General features: G+C 37.7%; 1 protein-coding gene across 5 annotated transcripts in view; it reads right to left on the minus strand.

Annotated features, from left to right (window-relative positions):
- The window catches only part of SKIC3 (SKI3 subunit of superkiller complex), a 48,805-nt gene that overhangs the window by 23,643 nt on the left and 895 nt on the right, over positions 1 to 24,267 (minus strand). For 4 of the 5 annotated variants that reach the window (XM_064641487.1, XM_064641489.1, XM_064641488.1 and 1 more), the window contains 22 exons: positions 23,573 to 23,670; positions 22,922 to 23,065; positions 21,783 to 21,874; positions 21,052 to 21,127; positions 19,293 to 19,433; positions 17,023 to 17,121; positions 16,820 to 16,928; positions 14,933 to 15,073; positions 13,192 to 13,293; positions 9,910 to 10,037; positions 9,186 to 9,272; positions 8,993 to 9,096; positions 8,754 to 8,880; positions 7,421 to 7,600; positions 6,878 to 7,002; positions 6,153 to 6,406; positions 3,154 to 3,256; positions 2,159 to 2,347; positions 1,116 to 1,260; positions 895 to 973; positions 718 to 779; positions 553 to 609 (listed from right to left, as the gene is read on the minus strand). In XM_064641487.1, the coding sequence (XP_064497557.1) occupies positions 553 to 609; positions 718 to 779; positions 895 to 973; positions 1,116 to 1,260; positions 2,159 to 2,347; positions 3,154 to 3,256; positions 6,153 to 6,406; positions 6,878 to 7,002; positions 7,421 to 7,600; positions 8,754 to 8,880; positions 8,993 to 9,096; positions 9,186 to 9,272; positions 9,910 to 10,037; positions 13,192 to 13,293; positions 14,933 to 15,073; positions 16,820 to 16,928; positions 17,023 to 17,121; positions 19,293 to 19,433; positions 21,052 to 21,127; positions 21,783 to 21,874; positions 22,922 to 23,065; positions 23,573 to 23,662 (2,634 nt within the window). In that variant the 5' untranslated portion in view covers positions 23,663 to 23,670. The remainder of the gene's footprint in view (positions 1 to 552; positions 610 to 717; positions 780 to 894; positions 974 to 1,115; positions 1,261 to 2,158; positions 2,348 to 3,153; positions 3,257 to 6,152; positions 6,407 to 6,877; positions 7,003 to 7,420; positions 7,601 to 8,753; positions 8,881 to 8,992; positions 9,097 to 9,185; positions 9,273 to 9,909; positions 10,038 to 13,191; positions 13,294 to 14,932; positions 15,074 to 16,819; positions 16,929 to 17,022; positions 17,122 to 19,292; positions 19,434 to 21,051; positions 21,128 to 21,782; positions 21,875 to 22,921; positions 23,066 to 23,572; positions 23,671 to 24,267) is intronic. The other variant, XM_064641491.1, reaches the window with a different exon arrangement.

A 24,267-nucleotide genomic window follows, 5' to 3' on the forward strand; every position in this document is an offset into this window, starting at 1 on the left:
CAGATTTACAATTAAATAAGATTTATTTAATTCTAACCAGCAAATAGGACAGGATGTTCTTTAGCTGCATAAGAGCTCCAGGCTTCACTTAGGATGTACTGTAATTTTCCTCCAGAGAAACTCTGTAAGGTTAGAGTGTCACAGTAAATCACACATCTGCTGATGAACAGAAAGTAGCTACTTATGGGAACTCAAACACTGAAAGTTCAGTCTGTGACAACTAAAAGTTCTTTGTTAAACCTGGCATGCTCCAGTTTGACTAATCACTTCTCAGTCCTTCCAGTAAGTTTTCATTCCATCCAGTTGCTTGCACAGCAACCTCATCAATGCAGCAGAAGTTCACACTTAACCTTACTCCCTCCAGAACAAATATGTAATCCATTTGTGTTCCTAAAGTAAAGTGTGGGTAACAGTTTAATTTCTTTTGAAGGAAGAATGTTTCTTGAATTTGAAAGGGACTTTATTCTCAGCTTCCCCACACTCCCATCTGCAGATACACCCTTAGAAAAAAATGGAAAGGGAAATAATATTTGAGGATGGGAAATAGATTACCTCAATGTTTCCAGTTGCCAGATACAAAACCCCCAAGTTGGTCCAGGCAACAATATTCTAGATAGAACAGATAAGGTTAAAATCACTATGCAAAAATAACACTGCATCAGGGTAGAAGTTTTAAATGCCCACTTGAAACAGATGGAAGCTGCCTACAGCACTTACAATTTGCTCAGCTTGAACAGACTTGATGAACGAATGTTGAGCAAGAGCATAATTCCCAATAGCTGGGGGGAGAAAGAAAAAAGGAGAGCTAGATTTAACTGAATTTCAAAACACCATTAGTCAAGTTGCCTTCCAATTTAGGTTAATACAGAGCTAGGCCTTTTGCTGAAGACTTACCACTACAAGAAGCAACTACACCAAGTGCATTCCAAAAAAGATGATTTTTGCTGTCAAGTCTTACAGCTTTTTTGAGACACTGGAAGAAATTCAAATGTGGATTATAATCATTAGGAGAGCAAAAACTTATTCAGAGATGTACGTTTTATTGTGGACAGAGAGAATATGAAGAGAAGCATGAACATCAATTTAAAGAATGTACCAGGAAAAACAGGCAATACCTGCAAAGACTTCTCTAGCAGTTCACTGATCTCATTCATGTCAGTGCCCATTGCTGTGAGGTGCTCTGCTTGTCGATAATAATTTATTCCAAGATCACACCATATGCTAGGCAAAGGCATCAATTTTAAAGCTCTGCCATAACACCTACAGAAACATGAATCACAGAATCAATTATTCCAAGTCGCTACATAAAGAGCAGAAACCCAAAAGAACATTCAAAAGAGTGCTTAAAAATCTAAACCAGCAAAACAAAATCAGACAAGTATGGGAAGCAAAAATCAACTAATACATTATCATCACAGAATCTATCCTGGTCTAAAGGCAGTCTGTAGTCCCCACCACTTGTGAAGCCACAGGTGTGGTTATGTAGGTGTGCATTAAATCAAAGCTCTGTCTGTTACATTATGCATGCTTTTACTTAAAACAACCTCAGTCATTTTTACAGTTTATCAGACTTCCCCCAGGAACTATCTGACTTTACAGATAGTGTTTGAGATTCACTAAGCAGCTACATTTCTTCATCTTACACATCCAGCTCCAAAAAGCTCAGAGGGAGTCACAGAAGAGGCTGCAGAAATACTGCAAATATTTTCTAGATCATGAACTTTGAAACGAGGAATTTCCTCTTCCAGTGTACTCTAAACCTCTAAATTTATGACATTTTTATAAGAATGAAGTACAGACAGAAAGCTAAAAGTGTTATCTTGGACTTCAGTTGTCCTGGGAGAATTAGTTAGCAAATACTACAATCACTCCATTTAAAGAGGCTTGATTTGTGGAATAGCAGGGAGGATATAGTCATGCTCTGGAGACAGAAACAAGGAGAAAAGCAGGTGCTAGATGAAGTGCTGATAGCCACTGTAGCAATACAAGAAACATACCCTGAAATGAGTAGTGTAACTTGGAAGAAACACAGGAATCTATTTACCCACTGTGCAGGTGTCAACAGATCAGCATGTTTTTCATTTTCCAGAAATTAGGTACTCTAGAATATAGAGTCTCAAGCTGCCTAGGAGCTCTTGATAATAAAAAAAAGTATTACCTTCCTCCCAGTATGAGCAGCTCATTTTTCTTCAGCATCTGTTTGTCTGCGTTTTTACCCATTTTTCCCCAAAGAAGGGATCCTAGTACTTGAACATGCACTTTGCTTGGTGAAATAACATGCACGCTAGTACAGGTATCTCCAAGAAGTTTCCAGAGGCAAGATATATCAGGACGGTGCTTTATTGCCCTGTAATTAATTAAACAGAAAACCCACCCAACACTCATTCAGGCACTTCAATATCCTTTTCTGAAGAGAAGTTCGCCACTTTGAAGAGTGGCAGAATCTCAAATGCAATTCATCAATGAGCTGTTTTATTTTTTTTAATTCAGTTTCTTCCTATTCAAGCTATAGGTCTAAAAGGTCAAAATCAAAAAAGAAATAATAAAAAAAGAGAAACTGCAAAATGCCAATATATTCCAACATCGTCGGGACTAAAATTCTAAAAAGTAGCCATTATCTATCAACATGTCAGCTGACTACACACTCCTTGCATTTTAGAGAACTACCATGTCATATTACAAGACACGACTCATCTGCAGAAACCTGATGGACCTTCTTTTCCAACAGTAGTTATTTCAAGACTTAAATTAGGACACTAAAGCATTTTATATGAAATGTAAAACAAAAAGATTGAGGGAAGGAAGGAATATTTTCCTCTTATACACTATTTTTGGTAGGAATCCCCTCCTTCCAGTCCTAAATATCAGGACTGCTGAAAAGAACTGTGTGTCATTTCACACTTTTGTTATAATCAAATGATTCTGTATCTTTAAACAGAAAAAACCAAAACTCTATAATAGCCATTCATTTAAGAAGCCTACATTTAGAAATTATTCAAACCATTTTCAATAAGCATATGCTCACTTCTAGATTAGAAGCCATGGTCCATTTGATTCAGTTTAACTGAAAATCCTAAAACGCTTAACTTTTATTTTTCTGCCTGTCCTGCACAATCCCATCAGAAATTAAATAAGTGAGTATTTAGTACTAACCTTGTAAAATATTCAAGAGCCTGCTCTATGTAATCCACAGCCTTCCTATCCAAATAGTTATCAAGTGCTGATCTTGCCAGCATGAGATAGCATTCACCAAGTCCTGAAAATAAAAGAAAATATCCTCTATGAAAAGAGATGCTTTTATGATATGCTTAAAAATAAGGTGGGGAGGAAGGGTGGAAGCCTGCTCAGTGTTCAGCTTTATAAAAAGATTTATGCCCTGCACAGATTATAAATTTATCACAAAATCAAAAGATCCACAATGCTCACAACAGAGATTTTGCTTTTAATCTATCTTGTCAAGTGTGAACTGCAGAATAATTTGCATATTAAAAAAAACATAATTAATTATAAAACCCATAGCATTTAAGCTTTAGGTTTGTCCTCAAATAGTAAGTAAACCCCTCATGAGCAATCTGCTCTGTGTTGGCAAATACAACAACTTGCAGTTTACACATGTCAAAAATCATTCCTGAAACACAAAAGAAGAAAAAAGAGTGTCACAGTAGGCAAAAGGGAAAGTCTTTTTTTCAGGAATACTTGAAGCCAACATTATTTAATCCTATTTATGTATGAATTTACTTCATATGGTGCACTGGGTCTGGCTTTGGGTGCTGATGAGCAGTGTTTGGAACAGCACCAAGGCGGTCTCTCTGCCATCCCCCACTTCAGTAGTAGGCTGGGGGTGACCAAAATCTTGAGAGCAGACACACTCAGGACATCTGACTCATGCTGACCAAAGGGATATTCCATATCGTATCACATCTGTTCAGCAATAAAAGCTAAGAGAAAGGTGGAAGAGGTAGGGGGGCATTTGTTATTACATTTGTTTTCTAGAGCAACACTAGGCAGACTGAAGTCCCACTTCACGAGAAGTGGTAGGATTTTGCCTACTGATGGGAAATAAAGAATAAATTTTGTTTTCCTCTGCTTCCGCATATGGCCTTTGCTTTTGCTTTTGCTTTATTAAACTACATTTATCTTGCCCCATGATTTTTTTCCATCTTATTTTCTCCTCTGCTCACATCCTGCTGAGAAGGGGAGTGACAGAACAGCTCGGTGGGCAGCTGGTGTCCAGACAAGGTGTAGAGAACTATCAAAAAAATAGAGAACTGCTAAAAACCAATTTGTTTCACCATCACCTAAGCTCCACCATAAAGACTTGCAGCCAGACAACGGTTGCAAAAACAAGCTGTTCAGTTAACCACAACCTGCAGACTCTGTGCACAAACAAGGTATATCACACACATGTCATGTAGATATCAATGCTTTAACCTACAGACTCTAAGTGTACCACATGAATGTCGCGTGAACACCAATCCCTACGTGCAGTAAACGTGTTATTGCTACTGACTCTGTGGCGGACGTACCATTGCTGTAAGCCTATACATGGCAAACGTGCCATTGCTATAGCCTACCATAAAGCACGCCACCCAGCCTGTATATAAGCAAGTGCCTGACATGCCCGGACAGAGATCTCCGCCACTGAAGGACAGAAGAGGAATGGATCTATAGAATGCCACTGGATCCATGGTGGTGACTGTACCTTGCTTTCTGTAATTACCTTTTGCTTTTTCCTACTTTCATATTTCCTCCCTTCTCTCCTCTTTAATAGGGAATAAAAGTGAATTATAGTTTTGGTTACCAACATTTGGCCTCGTTTGTGTCTTAATCTTGCTTCGGCTATATTTGAACTTTTCTCCTCTCCGCACTTGTGGATTGAGAGACATGATTTGCCTCTCTGCACTCTGAAGATTGGAAACCAAGGTCAACCCACCACAAATGGAAATAAATCCCACTGTTAAAAAGGAACTGCATCTCATGGCACAAATTCTAGCATTTTGGAACCAGTAACTGCTTGGTTTATATCTTGCTGGCACCAGCAGTGATTCTGTTGGGCAGTAAATCACTGGATATGAGTACCATTCACTCTATTACACTGACAGTTCTGAAGCTATTTTCCTCATGCTATTGTACCCTGTACCTTTACATGTCACTTTAGTCTGGAAAAATCCAATCAATGAAGTTATACAGGAGGAAGTAGAGGCGTCAACCAGACCAACTCTTTCAACCAAAAGCCTACTGTTAATAATAACCCAACACTTCTGACTTAAGTCTTACAACAATCAGTTTAGATTCACCCAAAAATCAATAGGCCTTACATACAATGAAGGAATACTTGAAGATTCATACCAGTATCAAGGAGCAAAAAACATCTTTTTCAGAGAGGGATATAGGGTGAGAACGACTGAAGACTAAGTGGCAGGGAAAATGCAAACAGAACAATTATTCATTGTTATTTGTTATTTTGATAATTGTTTTGTTATTTGTTAATTTGTTACTAAAATTTTACATAATCCCCGTATTATATAATTTTAGAATCACAGTTCCATCACCAGGAAGAAGTTCCAGTTGACCCATTTCTCTCTGCTTCTAGCTATGTATATTGAAGATTTCTACCTCTTGCCATCTCTAGCACTTGTGAGACCTCTTGGGATTTACTGCTATTTTTCGGTACTTGCAGAAGCTCAGTGTTCTGGATCACTAGGTTAACACAAGAATTGAGGAATGCGTGATCAGGAGCAGCAGAAAAGTAGTATATGCCCTCCTCTTTGAAACAGCAGTCTGATTCCATTGCCCATTGAGCCAATGTTTTACTGATTAGGTGAAACTGCAGCACTGTTAGCTGTCTTCCTCTGTCTATCTTCAATTCTTCCACCCACTTGGCCTGGTAGGCCAAGGATTAATTACCTTTCATATTTACTTGAAAGAGAAATAATCACTCCCACTCATCATGATTTAAGAGTTCTTCAGATATTTGAGGGTTACTACAAACTAGCTTTCATGCAGGGGATCACATGGCTCTACATACCCAATATATAACCCTATCCTTCCATGCAGGAAAACCTCAATACCCCAAGAACCCTTCAAAAGACTGAAGCACTACAGTGTGTAGAGGGAGAAAGAGTTAATACTTTCAAATTCAGACACATTACCTTTCAGCGCAGGCACATAGTTTTCTGTCTTCTTCAAAATTTGTTGATAGGTAGCTATAGCATTTTCATATTTGCCTAGAATCTGCTCAAGTGCTGCAGCTCTGTAAGTGCTGTACATGAGCCCTGGGTTCAGCTCACTTGCTCTCCTGAAGGATTTCAGAGCTGTTGAGTAGCTACCTCTGTTCAAATAAGCCTCCCCTAGAGACTCCCAGCAGTTGGAATCCTTTGGATCAGCTCTGAGAGCTGCCTGCAAACTGAAGATTTGAAGATATAAATTTATTTAAATAAAAGGTGATACAATTTAACATAAAATATTTCCTTGCATTACATACTCTCAGAACACTAATTCTGCATTATACACTCTCAGGACACAAATGTACAATTATACAGAACTTTTAAACACAGCATAGTATCACTTTCATCTTCAGAGGACATTACACAAGTTTAGGCTTTGTACCTAACCGTGGCTCATTATTCAGTGCTATACCAGGCTCGTCTATGCCTGGTACAGGCACAGTTTTCATACAGAACACTGCTATGATAACAGGACTACATTCTAAGAATTCTGGAACAGAAGACAGATGCAGCTCGCTCAGACTCATTTCCCATTGTTTAGTACAAGCAATCCTATAATCAGCTAACTTATTTTCAAAACTTGCTATGATCAAAGACCGTTTCATTGGGATTTATAGAAAAGGACTTAAACCAATCACCAGTTCTCTTACTCAGCTACTGCTTGTGATGGCTGACCACTTCTCAGGTAATAAAGTCCACGATGAAGCCAAGCCCATTTTGCTGTACCAGGGCTTGCTTTTTCAGTTACCTCATTCAGGATTGACAGAGCAGTATCCTAACAAAGCACCAAAAATGTCAAGTTAGTAAACAATATATGTTTTTTAAATGTTCTAATGACTTTGTATGCTTTTCCTGAAAGCAGCAAGGTGGAGGATGGAAAAAAGAAGTGACACAATCTAAATATGGAAAATGCCCTAGCTTTCTTTTCATGTTTCCTGCTGAAAAAATTCCTCATCTACATCACTCATGTGATGACTCCAATGGTTCTCCTACCCTTCTCCCCAGAGAAATTTAGTTCAAAATTGGAGCATAAAATTGAAGCAGGTCCACCTACGAAAGCTAATAAGCAATGACAGAATATCTGTTTTCAGATCTTATTCTCAAATACAAAGGAAACCTGAAGTGATTCCTCAAAGAGAAGGACTAATAGAAAAACAAAACAGCAGTAATCTGAAATTCTGAATGCACAATACCATGTCTCCAAGTTCCACACTTAAGTCTACAGCTGCTGTTCCAGATTCTTCATCCATTTCGTCCAGTTCAAAAGCCTTTTTATAGCAACCACGAGCTCTACTTTTATCTCCAGCAATGTCTCTGTAGTAGTTACCTAAATAAAAAAAGGCACTTCCCAAGTAGCTGTCCAATTTTGCAGCCTGTAAGGAAATATGAACACAACATAAGACAGCATTTTGAAAGATTATAGTGATAGACAGGTCCAGTGATAACTACTTGTTTAATCTCTGCTTATCAACTTTTTGAAGCCCTTTCTGTGATATACTGAGTTTTCAAACTATTTTAGATTCACCCAGATTACGTGAGTTTTAAGTATCTGCAAAATATGCTACAAGCCTCATGACACAAAGCATTTTGTACACGAAGTACTAACAAACTATTTGTGCTAGTTAACATCCCATAATTTTCATATTCTACTGTTTCAACCAGTATGCTCATATTCTGGCTATATTACATCCCAATTAACTCCAGCCTTTTCTAAAGTTTAAGTTCCCTCTTAGATGCCCTTGGCTGATTTGTTTATACTTAAGAACCCACAGCCTCCAAGCAGCAGCAAACAACTTTGTCAATAATAATAAAGAACACAAAATATTTTAAAACCAAAAGTACTATCCACTTCAATTACGCTCACTAGTACACTCTGCTGTAATTGAAGTGCAAACAGTAGGCAATGACTTTAGTTGTTAATACCTATCATGAAGTTATATGGTTTATAATGCTTTTTTTGTGTACTCCCATGTTATCAATACAGATGTCAGGCTAAATCTTTTGGATTGACATTAAAATCTATGTTCAGAGAAAAAGCCACAATCACTAAAAAGCAAAAGATCGGGAAAAGCATATAAATTGTGGGGGTTTACAGACTTAAATCCATGGACCGACTGAATCTATAATACCATTCTCAACTTTTTTCCTTCCTCACTTTTCTTCTAGTTTGAATATTACCCTCCCCGTTTCTAAATGTCTTCAAAGATCTACGCTGGTCACCAAGAGGCCTCAACATTCCAACTGTCGAGGAATGAAGATTGTGGAAATCACCACTATGTTTGGCTAATTCAAAGGCCTCAAGAAGTAGGTGAAAAGAAGAAAACAAAACCAGGGAGATTCCAGGTAGCTGCACAGCTCCCTACAGTGCCTTTTTGCACAGCTGAAATTGGTTTACAGGCTCTGGAGGCTTATATATTGTAACAAGCAGAATATTCAAGTCTGTCACTCCATTCAGCATATTTTCCATATTTGGTTTCTGATATAGAAAAACACTAATTCTACATGAACAGTTAAAGCAGTCTTTACCTTCAAGAACTGAGTGAGTGCTTTTCCTTTGTCTTTTTTTGTCTCATCACTCATGAACCAGTATGTGAGCCCCAAGTACTGATGATACTCTGCAGTTTCTGCCTTTCTTTCAATAGCATTCAGAAAACTAAATGAAAGGAACACAGGCCAGATCAGACAAATTCTGAAAAGCTGCAAAACTCTATATTCTACTCCCCCATAACATTTCCCTGTTAGAGGACAGAAAAAAAAAAGTCTACCTTCTTTCTGCTTGTTCATAGTTCTTTTGGGAATAATGGATGTAACCATCTAGGGCATGGGACTCAGCCAGATCAGGGTGGGACAACAGAAGCTCTTGTGAAATCTGAAAAAGGATGTAATTGTTTCCTAGTTATTTCCTCCATGAAACCCAGAACTGCACTTAGCTTATAGGAATAACAATAAAGCACTAACCTTAGAAGCCTCATCCATTAAACCTTTGTTTAGATAAGCCTGGCCCCTTATAGCTGAAATCACTGGATCACTGCTTGCATCTACAATCTAGAAAATCAAGTAATAAACACCATCAATTCATTCTCTCCCCACACTAAGAAATCAAAGGTGTGAAAAGCAGGCAGATTGCATGAAGATAATGAAAAGAAAACATTTGCATGCTTTCTCTATTACACCAGAAAAGACTTAAGACAGAATAATTCTGACAAAGAACAAGTATAAGATAGTAGAGAGCAAGGACAAAGGTACAGAAGCACGAAGAACAACAAAAAACAATGAAACTGTGAGACAAAAAACAAGGGGAAGCAACCATGCTATCTTAAAGTATCTTCATGACTAATGACAAGTGAACAAAGGACATACGAAGCAGGATTATAACAATAATTCAAATTAAAGCAAACAGCAGCCACAGAACTTGCATGAGCCCAGCAGCAGTGAGCAAGAACAGACAATGTCAAAAGCAACAACTTCTAAAATTAGAATTGTGAGTGAAAAAGAGCCTAAAAAAACCCCTAAAAAGCAGAGATGAAAGAAATGTTTGAGTTACACTATAGCTGGTAGGAACGGTCTAAACCACATGAATGTAGAAAGGAGGCAGGGATAGAAATACACTACTTGAGTACAGAAAGATGAGAGCACTTTTTAAAATTTAAAAAAACTACAGCATTTTAGTCCATGAAAATACCTGCTCAAGTGCTTTAATGGCTTCTTCTGCAGCATCAGCTATTTTAATCAAAGTCTCTGCTTTCAACTGAAGGACAAGATTCTTCCACCGAAGATTAGGACCCTCAGGAATTTCAAGAGCCTCAAGAGCTGTTGACAAGAAGAACCTTTCATCAAGTAAAGCTAGGAAAAAACAAAACTACAAAGAGCAGCACTGTTCTAAATATATTTAAAATCTTGTTCATTCCAATTTTTCAGCCTAATAAAGCACCATTTGAACTGCTCTCCCCCATATTTAAGAAATTGTCCTGTAAAATTTCAATTCATTCAAGTTTAAAAACTAAATCAATTTTATGGAGGTCCTCTTAGACACATGGACACTGATTGCTTTCTAGCTGCTGGCCGTATAAATGGAATGCTATCTTCTGTCCCATTTGAGTTCTGAAGAAACAATGACCTTTCAACAGACAAGTCGTTTTACACTTCAGTATTTAAAGAAAATAATATTACTGAAACCAGGGATTTACCTCTGTGCTTTGTACCTTTCTACACAGTACTGCTTACTTTTCCAGTGCACAGTATAATCTCACTTCAGAGAATGAAGGTAACTTTTTGAGCTTCAGGATTCTCCAAAAGCAAGAAGTTCCTGCATAATTCAACTAATTGTTTTTATTTTCATGTATAATGAACTTTTGTCTGACTTGATACAGCCAGTAAGACAGGCCAAGCAAAAAGCAATGCTTCCCCAGAATTCTCTCCAACTTTCCACAGATTCTTTGGACTCAAGGAAAATGTCTGCATCAACTGCATCTTTTAGCAAAGAGCAATACCTTAACTTACCCTTTGCATTGAGAAACAAAACTTTGTTTGTTCTGAGCCTGCCATTTTAGTTGCATTTGGTACTAACAAGACCTCACATAAGAAAACAAAACACTTTATTTATATTCCGTATCACTTGCACCTTCACAGATTTCACATTTTTCTCTTCTCCAGGTTGGAAAAGGACTTGAAAGTCTATTTACTTCTCATATGCTGCATTTTTCATATATTTGATCATCCTTATTTATTAGTCTGTTAACTTCTACTATTATTTTCTTTTTGAGATGGGGTGGATGGGTATCAAAACTGCACACAGATTGCACCATGCCGCCGATCTGTTTCACTAACCATTTCCTTCCCTGAAATTGCTAATATTTGACTTCCCTGTAAAGCATAGAAGATGAAAGAAGCAGTCCTATTTTTTCATACAGAATGAGGACCCTTCTGCACTCTACTTCAACAAGACTGTAGGATACCTTTGTGGGAACACTTCTTCCCACAGCTCTATGCTTCTGCATTTAAGACTATAGAATTTTATTAATTTTTCTAACACTTAGTTACACACTCAGGTAATCCCCTCAAAGTTTTGCAGCCTACTTTGAATAGAAGTAAACTATAACCTTATTACTCAACAATCATAAAAGGCACAGGTATTGCTGAAAATGTCAGACACCTCCTTCCAGCCTGAAAACAGACATAATTACTATACCGTGCTCTACCTTTTAACTTATTTAAAACAAAAAACCCAACACTCAATGATACAACTTTAACTCTTAACCCAAGGCAACTTAGTTTTTTTAGAATCATAGAATCATAGACAGGTTGGAAAAGACCTCTGAGATCATCAAGTCCAACCCTTGATCCAACACCACTGTGGTTACTAGACCATGGCACTAAGTGCCACATCCAGTCTCATCTTAAAAACCTCCAGGGATGGAGAATCCACCACCTCCCTGGGCAGCCCATTCCAAGGTCTGATTACCCCCTCTGTAAAAAAATTCTTCCTAATATCCAACCTAAACCTCCACTGGCACAGCTTAAGACCATGCCCTCTTGTCTTACTGCTGGTTGCCTGGGAGAAGAGACCAACCCCCACCTGGCTACAACCTCGCTTCAGGGAGTTGTAGAGAGTGATGAGGTCTCCCCTGAGCCTCCTCTTCTCCAGGCTGAACAACCCCAGCTCCCTCAGCCTCTCCTCATAGGACTTGTGCTTGAGTCCCTTCACCAGCCTTGTTGCTCTTCTCTGGACTTGCTCCAGCACCTCAATATCCTTCCTGAATACAAACCCACAGGGAAACCAGTCACGTAAGAGATCTTATCAATTACTACCTGGAAGTCTCCCTTATCTATGTGCTCACATGCTCTTTCAAGGGGTTCTAAAAAAAAGGCAACTTTATAAAAGCCATGCTGTCTATCCCCAAAATACTTTTTCTACATCAATTCTCTAACTCTAAAAATTCCAGTTTTATCTAAGTCAACCATTTAACACACTAGACTTGTCAGTGGCTTCTCTGAACTTTCCTACAACCCTTTTTAAAAGTTAGAGCCATGCTATCTACTTCCAAGCATTCATGTGCCAAGACAATTTAAGCAAGCAACTCCTTAAACCTCTTAGTACTCCAGCATTTTCCTCTTCATAATCCTTGGTCAATTCTTAAGTAGGGAAAGATGGGAAAAGAATTACCACATTTTCATACTTTCTGCAATCAATTTCTTTTTACCTGCTTTGTTCAGTTTTCATATTTCCTCCACCCAAATTCACATGTCTTTTGAATCTCCATCCTTGGCAAGTACTTTCCCTTGCTTTCAATAATTTACCATGACTGTTCAGCCAGGTTGGCATACTTTTGCCTCTTCAAGTCTTTCTTGAGAAATTTTTCATTGCATTTGTCTCTGTCACTAAAAAAGTCTACTTTGGCTGCTCCTTCATTTATAACCATCAGATAGTGGCTCTGTTCAGATTAGACATGCATCACTGGATCATAATAACTGCCCTCATTCCCAGCTAGCACAGATGAAGTTTTACACTGCGTGAGGTTTTCTCAGATGCAGTGTACTATGCATCATTTCTGCATTTTACATTAACTTGATTGAAAACTTATCTTTCAGGTTGTAATACAAAGTCTACCAGACTAAATACTGGTGACACATACCCTTGTGGTTTCGGGAAATTATTTGTTGTTTGGCAGCATTGGTCAATCACCAGCTGAAGCAGCACATCAGAACATGCAAACCTTCTAAATGTCAACCATCAGACAGCTTTCTGGTTCCGATTAGCCAAGCATTTTCTCTCTTCCTGAGATTAAGCAGCATAAGGTACTGTTCAGCTGCCATAAACCAAGAGAAGCAGCAAAAGCTGTGAGACTGCAAAAAGCAAGGGACTATGCCTGCTGCTAACTCAGACCTAGGACACAAAGGCCACACTGGCTCAACCAGATAAAGCAGTGTACCTCTGCAGTTGCTCTTTCAGTTAGCAAGCAGTTACCTTGATTGCAGGACAGGACAGCGTTTCTGTATTTGTGAATTTTCACCTGTGCCTCTGCTAAATAATGCCAGGCTGCTGGACACTGGTTAGTCTTCTGTAAACCTAGTCGGAATTTAAGAAAGGCAATTAAAAAAGTTGCTTAGGGTTGCTAAGAAACTATAGTTGGGAGATGTCGTATTACCATATAATGCCATCAAAAACATTATCAATCAGAAAAGGAAAAAATTAACTGCAAATCTTGTTGAGTCTTATTTTGACAGTTTTAGACATACACGCCTCCATGCAAGAAGGCAAAAACTAAGAAGCATGTAAGTTTCAGTTAGGCTTAATTTTGCATATATTGTCACATACACTGAAAAAAAAAAGGGGGTAAAGTGAGAAAATACAAAACACTGGCTTAAGGTACACTTTTCTTTCAAAAAGAAGAAAATCCTTCACTTTGTTGTTGATCAAACCTATAGATTGCTTTATAAAGTTTTTCTTAGAAACCAGAAAAGGCCTATAGAACTTCAAGACAACAAAAATTAGGATGGCAAGAGTGTTTCACTGAAACTTCTTAATGAACCTGCCTTAATTAAAGATTCATTAATAAAACTGAATTTCTGTCTTCTAAAATATAACCATAATGCCTGGAAGCTTCGATGCCTAAGATGCAAACATTTGGCTCATCGGGAAAGACAAAATTTCCGAGCTTTATACATTGATACATTATACCAACGGCCTTGTTCTTTGCATTCTTCCCTCATGTAAAAGTAAAAATAGGGGAAAATTAATATTAATTAAAATAAAAATACTATATTTTGTCAAAAACATGATGTATGTTTCATCAAAACATACAGTGGCCATTTAAGCCTAAGAATTTGCTTTTCATGGAGCACTTTTTCCTCTTAAGCACATGAAATTTTATTTCACATTTTAGGCAAGACATTATTTCACTCTGGGTACGATACTGCAGAATATTCCAAAGTTCAGTTTCAGAAACAATCTCATTCTAAACCTAGGAGAATGGATGCAGGATATCACAATGCTGCCTGACTGATTCATGAACATTTACATCCCAAATAGTTATTTAGCCAATATTCACAATAAGCTGCCATAGCCAGCACAGTGAGGGTGGGGAGTCTCATTTTCCCAGTAGTTTACTTATGAATACTTTACAAAGAGCTTTACCATTTCAATACAAGCAAGTTAATGACAGATGAGTAAGCCAACTCCTCAGCAAATATGGCTGCTGTAAAACAACAACAACAAAAAGAAATTCTTCGAATATCTCTTTTTAGATACTTAATGTAAGTATTGATCCAAAGCAAGTGTTCAAGAGGTCTTAAAATGAAGTAACTTCAAAGGAAATTCATCTTTGTTCAGGCAGAGAAATGCAGTGATTCAATTAGAGAAGGTGTATTACATTTTACTTTATAAATTCCACATTCCTTCATTTATTGCTATTGCTCTATTTATTGTTTCATCTAGAAATTTCCCCAATAACAGTAGGATTAAAAAGAGTTTACATTAAAACACTACAGAGCTGACTATAACACCAATGACAGACTTCAGAGATGTTATACTTAAGCTATATTTTAAAAAAATTCAACACTCAATTAGAGAAAGTATGAGTACCCTCTTAAAGGCTGGTCTTAGAACTGGCAAAGTACTATGCAAGTGTAAGATATATATATCTATTCCGTATAAACTAGTTGGTGTTCAAGTTACAGACTACTTATACCACATATTACATATTTACCTTCAGTAAGACTCTTAACAGCCTCCTTGTATTTCTTTTCTTGGAGGCATTTTATACCAAAACCAATGATGCCTGGACCACTACTTGCGTCCATCTCCAAAAGCCTAGAAAAACAGTGCAGGGCCTCTTCTGACAAAGTACCTGGTTCCAGAAAAAGACACATTTTATAGAGTTTTAGATTAAAAAAAATGCAACAGCATACCTTATCTACTTAAATGACCTTTGAGTTCAAAGTAGTTTTCGAAAGGCATTACATACTTATCACTATATCCCATAAACAACCCAAAAACCCAGCAGTAATATAAACACTCATTATCCCCAAACAAAATAAACTGACAGTCTGAAACCTGAATAACCACTTCTGTTAAATTACTACAGGTATACTTCCTTTATTAATAAAAACTAACTCCTTCATATGCTTTTCATTTAAGTCCAGGTGAGTACCCACATGTCAAAATCTACCACAAATAAATCAAAATAATTTCTTTCCAGAGTAGGCCTTGTGTAACTACAAATCTTCTGTGATGAGCTTGCTGAAACAACCTTGCTGTGACACCATATAATGTCTTTGTCTAATTTTAACTGATACCACTAACTTTTGACACTAGTGTTTAGCTATGATTGTAGTCTTGGCAGTGCTAAAAGGAACAATTGTGATTTACAGCAAAAATCTTTGGACTATTATTTTCTTTTAAAAATTATTAATTCATGTGACATAATAGTTGCCTTTGATTTGCATTTGGTAAAGGGGACTTAAAGACTGAGTTACAAGCCTACAAGTGCAGGGCATGAAGGACTAAGACATAGTTGGAATGACTCAGATATAAACAAACAGCCTTACTAAAATATAAGCATCCTTCCCACTCCAACAAGCCTGTGGGAGGGTGACGTTGTCAGAGTACTGGTATACAAGAACTGTGCCAACTTCTTCCTTTGAAATTAGTTTCTGCCTGTTTCTTCAAAACATTAAGCATTTTCAAATGTTTTACGAATTTAGTCTGGTTGTCTTCATCCTTTTTAATACAAGTCAAAAATTCGCTCTTGTTTTCTGCTGCTGCATTATCTCATGAAGCTTACTTTCAAAACTGGAAAAGGCATTTTTCTGCCTAAGCTAAAAGTTATTTCCTTTTATATAAACCAGAGGTGTTTTCTTTTCCTGATCTTCTTTCCTTGTTTTAAAAATAAAATCAACTTCTGATGCCTTAAGAAATAAATTAAATACCAAAATCTAGTAAGTATCTTTGAAAATGCTGAGAAAGTGTCCAACACTACTGCACTGTTTAGTGAAGTACTGAAAATAGCAACTGCATACTTTCAGATCCCTGCACTTCCAAACACATCACGTTTCGTTCCTACCAACCTGTCCCTCCCCCGCCCTGGAAAGATTCTCCTTTTCTGCTTAGAACACATATCTAAACAGATCTGTTTATTTCCTATTCACAAGGTACACTTTTTAAGAAAATTTCACAAACATTTGTTTGGGTTTTTTTTTTCCACCAAGAGAGATAATCCGTGTCAAGAATAACCTAAGTGTAGCCCATCCTCTGCCCAGGTAATACACTCATTTTCTCAAGAAGCTAACCTTCGTTTTTCTAGAGAGACTGCTTTCAAGTTTTGCACAGCGTTCCTTCTTTAAGACCTCACACATTGCCAGAGTTGGACCTAATTCACAGAAGTTTTTTGTCAATTTACAGTCACACTCAGTTACAGAGCTAGGAAATAGCAAGTCATAGGACCAAATACTTCATTTCCAGAAACATAACATAGCAGTAAAGAGTGTACTTGTATCACGTTATGAAGGACAAAAACTTGGAAACAGATTGTAACAAAACTAACTATAAAAGAAATAATTTAAGCCCCAGAAATGCCTAAATCCATCCTACTCACCTGAATTAACAAAGTGCAAGCAAAGTACTTCTAAAGGATAACTCATGGTAGGATACAAAGCCATCATATCATTACAGGCCTTTTCCAACCTAGCTGCTTCATGAGGAAACTTGGAAGGAAGAAAAGTAAATAGTTATTTTTGTGAACTATCAGATGTGAGATATTATTTATTCACTGATTAAGATACCTTAACATAACCTTACTTTTGACAAGCACTGGATAAAGTCTTTGTAAAGATTTTGGTGGTCTTCGCCAGGAATGGTGTCAGCAGAGTTCACTGCATGTTCAAATGCGGTCAAAAGCTGCATCAAAAGAAAAAAGTCAAAGTGCAAAAAATAATGACTCCAGGGAAATGTTATCTTCATAGAATAGGATATTTCAGTTGGAAGGAAGATACGATAATTATTTAGACCACATGCCTCACCACTTCAGATCTGACCAAAAGCTAAAGCATGTTATTAAGGGCATTGACCAAATGCCTCTTGAACACTGACTTTCTAGAAAGGGCATTTCAGTGTCTGATCATTCTTTTTGTAAAACAGTGCTCCCATGTGGCAAGTCCTGTGAACCATTCCCATATTAGATTACTAGATCCCAGGGAGAAGAGTTCACCATCTCCCTTTCCACCTTCTCTTCCTCAGGAAGCTGCAGACAGCAAAGGTCACCCCAGACTCCTCTTCTCCAAACAAGACAAACTCAAAGTTATCATCTGCTCCTTGGAGGACATGCTTTCCAGCCCTTCCATAGTTAACTAGATAGTTACGTATTATCTAGATCCCATTCACTATGTTTCTATGAACAGAGAAACTCACAAAGCAAGTTCCTTATAATGAAGCAGTACTCAGGACCTAAAACATTTTAATTGTCTTGTACAAGATGAAGCAACAATACACTGCTACATAACATAAGACGGCACAAGGCGAAATTTGTAAGAATATACATTCTTCTTCAAACCTAATCCCAACTAAAAGAAGGAACTTAGGTTACTATCCTCTACAGTTAGCTGTAAGCCCTTCTCTCTGCCCTAATCTAGAAATCTAGTCTTTTTTTTCTTGACTCCTTATAGTTTGGAGAACACAGACACCAGAGTGGAGGCTTCCAAACAAGCATGCTAACCAAAAAGTTGCCCACAGCTTGTCCATGAAATATGGAATAGTGCATTGCCTTCAGTGCCACATCCTTCCAGGTTCAGGTGCTTTACTCAAAACTGCAGTAAAGTGTACTGTAGGTCTGCATGTGAAACCCAATTCCGACACTTATGCAATTTTTTTTCTATTTTAAAGTTCTTTTTTATTACCAAAAAAGAAACCAGTGCTGCCTGCAGCACCTCTTTTCTCTAGTAGCTCATAAGTTATAACATATGGCTTCTCAAAAGCAGAGATCCAGACTCAATTTTCTGCTGTCTGAAATGGCTTCAATTTATATTTTCTGCCTTTCTGGAGCACTGTTACCAACCAGACCAGAGACGAAAAATTTCCACCCTTCGTGTTGAAGGAGGTTCATCTTGCAAGAACAGATACAAAGATAAAACAAAATAAACTTTGTGTGTCTGAGGCACAAGGGATGTGCCGAAGCAGGAAAGCCCAAGAGAGCATGCCCCAACATAAGTAAACTAGTTGGTTAAAGAAGTCACATGGTGTTAAGGAATAAAACCGCGCCAAGTTTGAAATAAAGTCTCTTTGTCCCACCACCCACGAGGTGGGTGTACTTCTTCCTTGTTATACAAGGACCATCACTGCTACAACTTTGTCCATAGAGGACACAAGGATGAGTATAATTCGTGATCATTCTGTTTGCTTCAATAAGCTTTGATGCTTTCCTAAAAAGTGAGAGCTTAAAATCTATAGCAAACTATCTGATAAACAATAGGTACAAAGAAATGGAAAACCAGCACAAAGCTATCTCTTCCACCCTGGAGGAAAGCAGGGGGGGAAGTTTGTTGTTTTGAGGAATGTCTGTATTGGTTTTGCAAGCAAGGTTTTGGTAAGCACGGGAGCTAGTGGAGCAGCTTCTGTGAGAAGCTGCTAGAAACTCTGCCCATGTCCGACAGAGCCAATGCCAGCTGGTTCCAAGACAGACTCGCTGATGGCCAAGGCCGAGCCCATCAGCAATGGTGGCAGTGCCCTGGGAAAAGACACTTAAGAAGGGGAAGAAACTGGTGCAACAGCAATTACAGGCAGGGAGAGGAGTGAGAATATGCGAGAGCAAGGAAAGGATCCATGCTGGAGCAGTCTGTTCCTGAAGGACTGCACTCAGTGGAAGCGACCCATGCTGGAGCAGTTCATGAAGAATTTAGGTGCCTCATTGTACCTAAGGCCCATCTCAGGCTGCTGCAAAATTGTTGTTTTTGTTGGAGAAGCTTAGTACCACTGAATATTGAGACAGTCAATTCAGACAAACAGGCTTCAACTGAGGTCCTAACTGCATTGTACATATATATTTATCTAGTTGAAGGAGGAGTGAGAAACATTACCAACTGCTCAGTCTTATTATCCTGGTTCCTTGTACCGTCTTTCAGTAACTGGATCATCTTCTTCCAAAGCTGATGAAGCTCTGCCTTTTCTGCACCTTCCTCCTGTCTCATTTGTATTAGTTTCTGCCATGTTTCAGCCACCTGTCAACAGGAACAAATGAACCACGCTGTTACTCTTCAGAGAACTGGAGGTCCAATGCAAGCATACTCAACTCTACCACACTAAGATAGTAATAATAATGGCCAGTCTTCGCAAGCGAAGATTTGGGAAAGGTCATAAACCCTTCGAGCCTGCGCAGTGGATTTTTTAGGTGAGACACAGCGTGCGCTGAACTGAGCCCACCCTTTAATCCTGAGGTTCATCTGCCGGGGCCGAGCAAAGCTTGGACAGTGGCAGTGAGGTCCCCAGGACGTAGCTGGGTTGCCATACAAGGCTGACGAGCTCCAGCTGCCCGGGGGGCCGGGAATTGAACCCGGGTCGCAGCGGTGCGAGTCCTGCACTCTAACCACTAGACCACCAGAGGCCCCTTACACTAAGATAGACAACAGAGTAATATTTAAAGTAACAACCCAGATTTACCTGCTTTCTGATTAAAGCAGTAACAAGTCCCAAACCACTGTATGGGACCTGTCCACCTTCAAGGTACAGAAAATAAGATAGAGAACATTAAAAGTATGAATTCTGACTCTGGTTCCTGGAGGAAATCAACAGCAGAAATAGATCTAAGCAGTCCTTCAATAAACTCTGAAGGAATAAGCCTTATGAACAGAAAGAGAACAGCAGCAGCAGTACATATTGAAATTCCAGTGTGGAATAGTCAACAGAACTTAAAAGAAAAAATACGACTGCAAAGGCTAACTTCAGTTTCCTGCTCCACATAGAGCAAGTCTCCTTTCATATCTAAATTATTAGCATTGAATTGAGTTTCAGAAACTGGTATAAAAAGCGGCTTTGGAACAAATTAATAGTCTTGAGCCTGATGCTATGTGATATGTAAATTTTTTCATTTTTCATTGTTGTAGGTAAGGTGGGAAGATGACAGGGAGTACAACGATGTACCATCTTGTAAGAAAGCAACCTTTTCAAAGAGCAAAGGAAAAGTCACTAGCATACCTCCAAAATACTCATTCTGTAACATTATTACAGAGACTGCAGGAAATATTACTGTTGAACTACTCAGGCATTCAACAACTCCACCTCATGGCACTGACAAGGGTCATGATTATTTCTGCAAAGCTCTTGAGTGGCTTTTTGTGTCCTTATTGTTCTGCTGGGAATGCAGTACATAAGACTCATGCAATCGAGTTCAAGTTGTGTATGTATCCTACCTTACCCTCTGGAATGAAGGATCAGGGAGGGACAGTCTAGGAGGGGATCACCACACCAGTGAAGGATTAATCAGACACCTAGAATTGGCCAAGCAAGTCAAATGACACCTGACTCACATATATTGCACGTAAATGTGCATTTGAGACGATTCGTGACTTCTAGAAATATAACAGAAAAATTATATTCCACCCTTTCAGTCTGTATTCTGATAGCCTTGTCACCTTCTGACGGTTTAATGGATTGCATCCAAGTTTTACAGAGTGGAAAAGAAAGAAATACAGTTAAAATCAGTTCTTCCTGGCTGCGGTCCACAAGGAGATCTTAAGTCATCTGTGGCCCAAAAAGTGGGGATTCCCTGATGAAAAACAATTACTTCTGATCAAATTGAAAATTCTTGTTAGAAGAGAGAAAGTAAAGTACTTGACCTACCTCTAAATACTTTTTTTCTTGATGATATAGTTCCACAAGCTTGTTACATACATCACACCATTTCTGTTTGTCACCACTAGAAAGGAGGAAGAAAATCCAAAAAAAACAAGCTAAGTTTTTCACATAATAGTATGATGTTTTCCAAATTCTGGTGAAAAATTTTCAGTAGGTTCAGTTGTCAAACTAATATTTAGAATAAATGCTCCATATCTCCCTCTTGGTTTTATTCATTGCTGCTCTGAATAAGAAAAAAAAAATACTTTTAAGGACTGTACATTTCTTTTTGATCAATTTTCAAATAAAGCAAACAAGCTGAACACTTCTGTCAGTTAAAGTGATAGCTGAGTTAAATTTGTTTAGAACTGTATCTCTTTGAGTCAGATGACATATATTCTGTGATCTTAAAGCAGAGAAAAATAAGCCTATTTATTAATGCAGGCAATGAACAATCAGAGCTAAACGCTTCAAGGCAGTGAGTTTACACAGGAATAGGATAATAAGGAATTCGTTAAACTACTAACCTCAGGTCCAATTAAACTAAGAGTTTTTGCCTTACCAAAAGTGAAGAAACAAGAAACCTTATTTGGTAGAGAAAACCTTAGTAAAAAGTGCTGATCCACTGACATGAGAAGGCTTTAAAAAAAAAAAATCAAAGTCTGTACTGTATATCAGCAATGGCATTCACTAAACTATAAATCTTAGACTGAACTAAGGCATTTAATGTCCTTTACCTTTTGTAGAGTTCCAAGAGTTTTTGGTAAACATCTGCTAAGTCTCCTTTGACATCTGTTTGGTTGGGTTTCTCATATAAATTTGCTAATCCCTTAAAAAAAAGCATAAAAATAAGTAAGATTTTATGTCAATGGTCATGCATTATGAGACCACTACCAGTTCTGCCTATAAAAATTACTCCATTGCCTAAAATGGGGTCCAGTGTTAATGTAAAAATTGCTGAGCAGAATTCTGCATAACCTTCTGAATTCTACTCATATTAAGTGAAAAGCTTTCCTCACTCAATTAATACCAACAACTCTTTGGAACTTACATATATTACATGATCTTGTCTGCAAAATAGGTAATATGCAAAGTACACTTGGCTGTATGATAAAATCGATATAATATGCAAAAAATATTATATATATATATATATATATAAACACCCAAGTATTGTAACAAGAAAGCCAGAACCTGACTGCAAAAGTGAGGAAATTTCAACATATACTGAATTCTGGCCCCAACAATTATACTTTAAAATAGTATTTATAGTGAAAATACTAAGAACCTGATTACCTTAGAAAAACATTGATTGTTGATATAAGCAATAGACTCAATATGCAACATTATGCTTCACAAATCTCCAAATTACACAACTGTATGTTGTAACTCTATATTGTAATAGGCTGTAATGTACACACCACCCAGCACATAGCTATTTTAAACATACACTTCTGCTTTTAAGTATCAACAAAATTCATTAACAATCCACTTGATGCTGAAAAGTGGAAAACTATGTTACTAGATAAAACATTTTATCTCCTATAAGAGGAGCACTGTCAAAGGTTTCTTGAGCTACAAGCAAGGAAATTTTTATATCAACAAATTTACTGTATTTGTTTCAATTCATGTTTTCCCTTACATGTTTCACAGCTATGTAGTCTACACAAGAAACACAAACTCAAATATACTGAAACTAAAGTTCACCATGACTTTACATTGCACACACAAGTAATATGAACCTCAGCTACTCCAAAGCTTCTGTGGAACTGAGGGCCTCAAGAAAAGAATATAGAAGTCTTAACTCTGATTTGTTCCTTTATTTTAACTCCATAGTGACACTTTTTAGGGAAATAAAAAATAGACATTCACGTACCTGCCATGCCAGTAACTGGTTTGGTTCAAGTTCAATAGCCTTCTTATATGCTCCTTTGGCCTGATCAGGTTGCTCTAACTCAGCAGCTGCCAGGCCAATGAATACCCAAGCATTGTAATTATTTTTTTCTTGCTTCAAGACTGCCTAGAGTTACACAATTTTAAGTGAAACTGATGAGAGAAATGTAACTTATAGATCCAGGTATTGCATTTTATCACTTACAGTTTGGAGAATTATTCTATAGGGCAATCCTAGAAGTTAAGTAATTTTTAGGAGGACACTCAGATTAGTAACTTCATCTTTTTATGCCAGAAAATGCTTTATATCTGAAGTGTTTTGCTAGTAACCATATCTGTAGCTTAGCAATTCAAGCACTCTTGTGAGGTCTGGATTACAAACTGATTTCTATTTCTCTCATTCTAGATTTAATACTCTTATCACCACATGTAAGCAAATGCAAAAGGAAGAGGAATTAAAGTTTATGCATGGGAAACTAACACGAATGATCAATGAAGTTAAATCTGAAAATCCATCTCAAATGTTATATCAATAAAGTACTCCACGCTTAGCAGGTCCATACAGCTGTAGGGATATGGGAAGAGAAAACAACCCCTGCAAAATATTTACCTTCCAAGTAAAAAAATTCATTACCTTGCAATGTTTTAAGGCTTCCTTATATTCTTTATTTCGTATTGCATCTCTAGCACTCTTTAATGCTGCTTTCACCTCTTTATTTGACATTGTGGCTGCTAAATAAAAAAGGCATATAATCAGTTCTTGTAAAAATATATACTGACACATACAAAATGTTTATATCCTACTGCAATTGCACAGAGAGCATTTTAAACACAGAAATATAGTGTAATATGCTAAAATGCATACAGTGCTAACACCTGATAAATAAAAGTAACATGGGTAAAATTACTCAGGTTTAGCTCCAAGACAGGATACCCTCAATATTCCAAACACTTAAATGATACAAAGTAGCTACTCCAGAATGAAACTTTTGTTACAGTTTAAGATAAATTTAAGTAGAGGAGAGGTGTTATAAGAGGCCTTCATTAGACTTATGAGAAAAACATCCTGCATATAGTAATTCCTGTTTATAAAAGAAAGTAATCAGCAAATTGCACTTAAGCAGCATATTGCCCTGCATATGTGTTTAAAGGATTGCTAAGGATCAGGGCAGGGCTTTTCTTGCATGCTCTCTACAGCAGCACTATGGCCAGCCTGTCACGCTCTGGTGTGGCTCACCATGGTCCTCTCCCTTGACACACTCTTACTCCAGATTCTGCTTCTGACTACAGCCGTGAATTGAAAAAGAATAAGTATTTCAGGACACATCA

This window comes from Pseudopipra pipra, chromosome Z, assembly GCF_036250125.1.
Source record: "Pseudopipra pipra isolate bDixPip1 chromosome Z, bDixPip1.hap1, whole genome shotgun sequence".
NCBI lineage: Eukaryota > Metazoa > Chordata > Aves > Passeriformes > Pipridae > Pseudopipra > Pseudopipra pipra.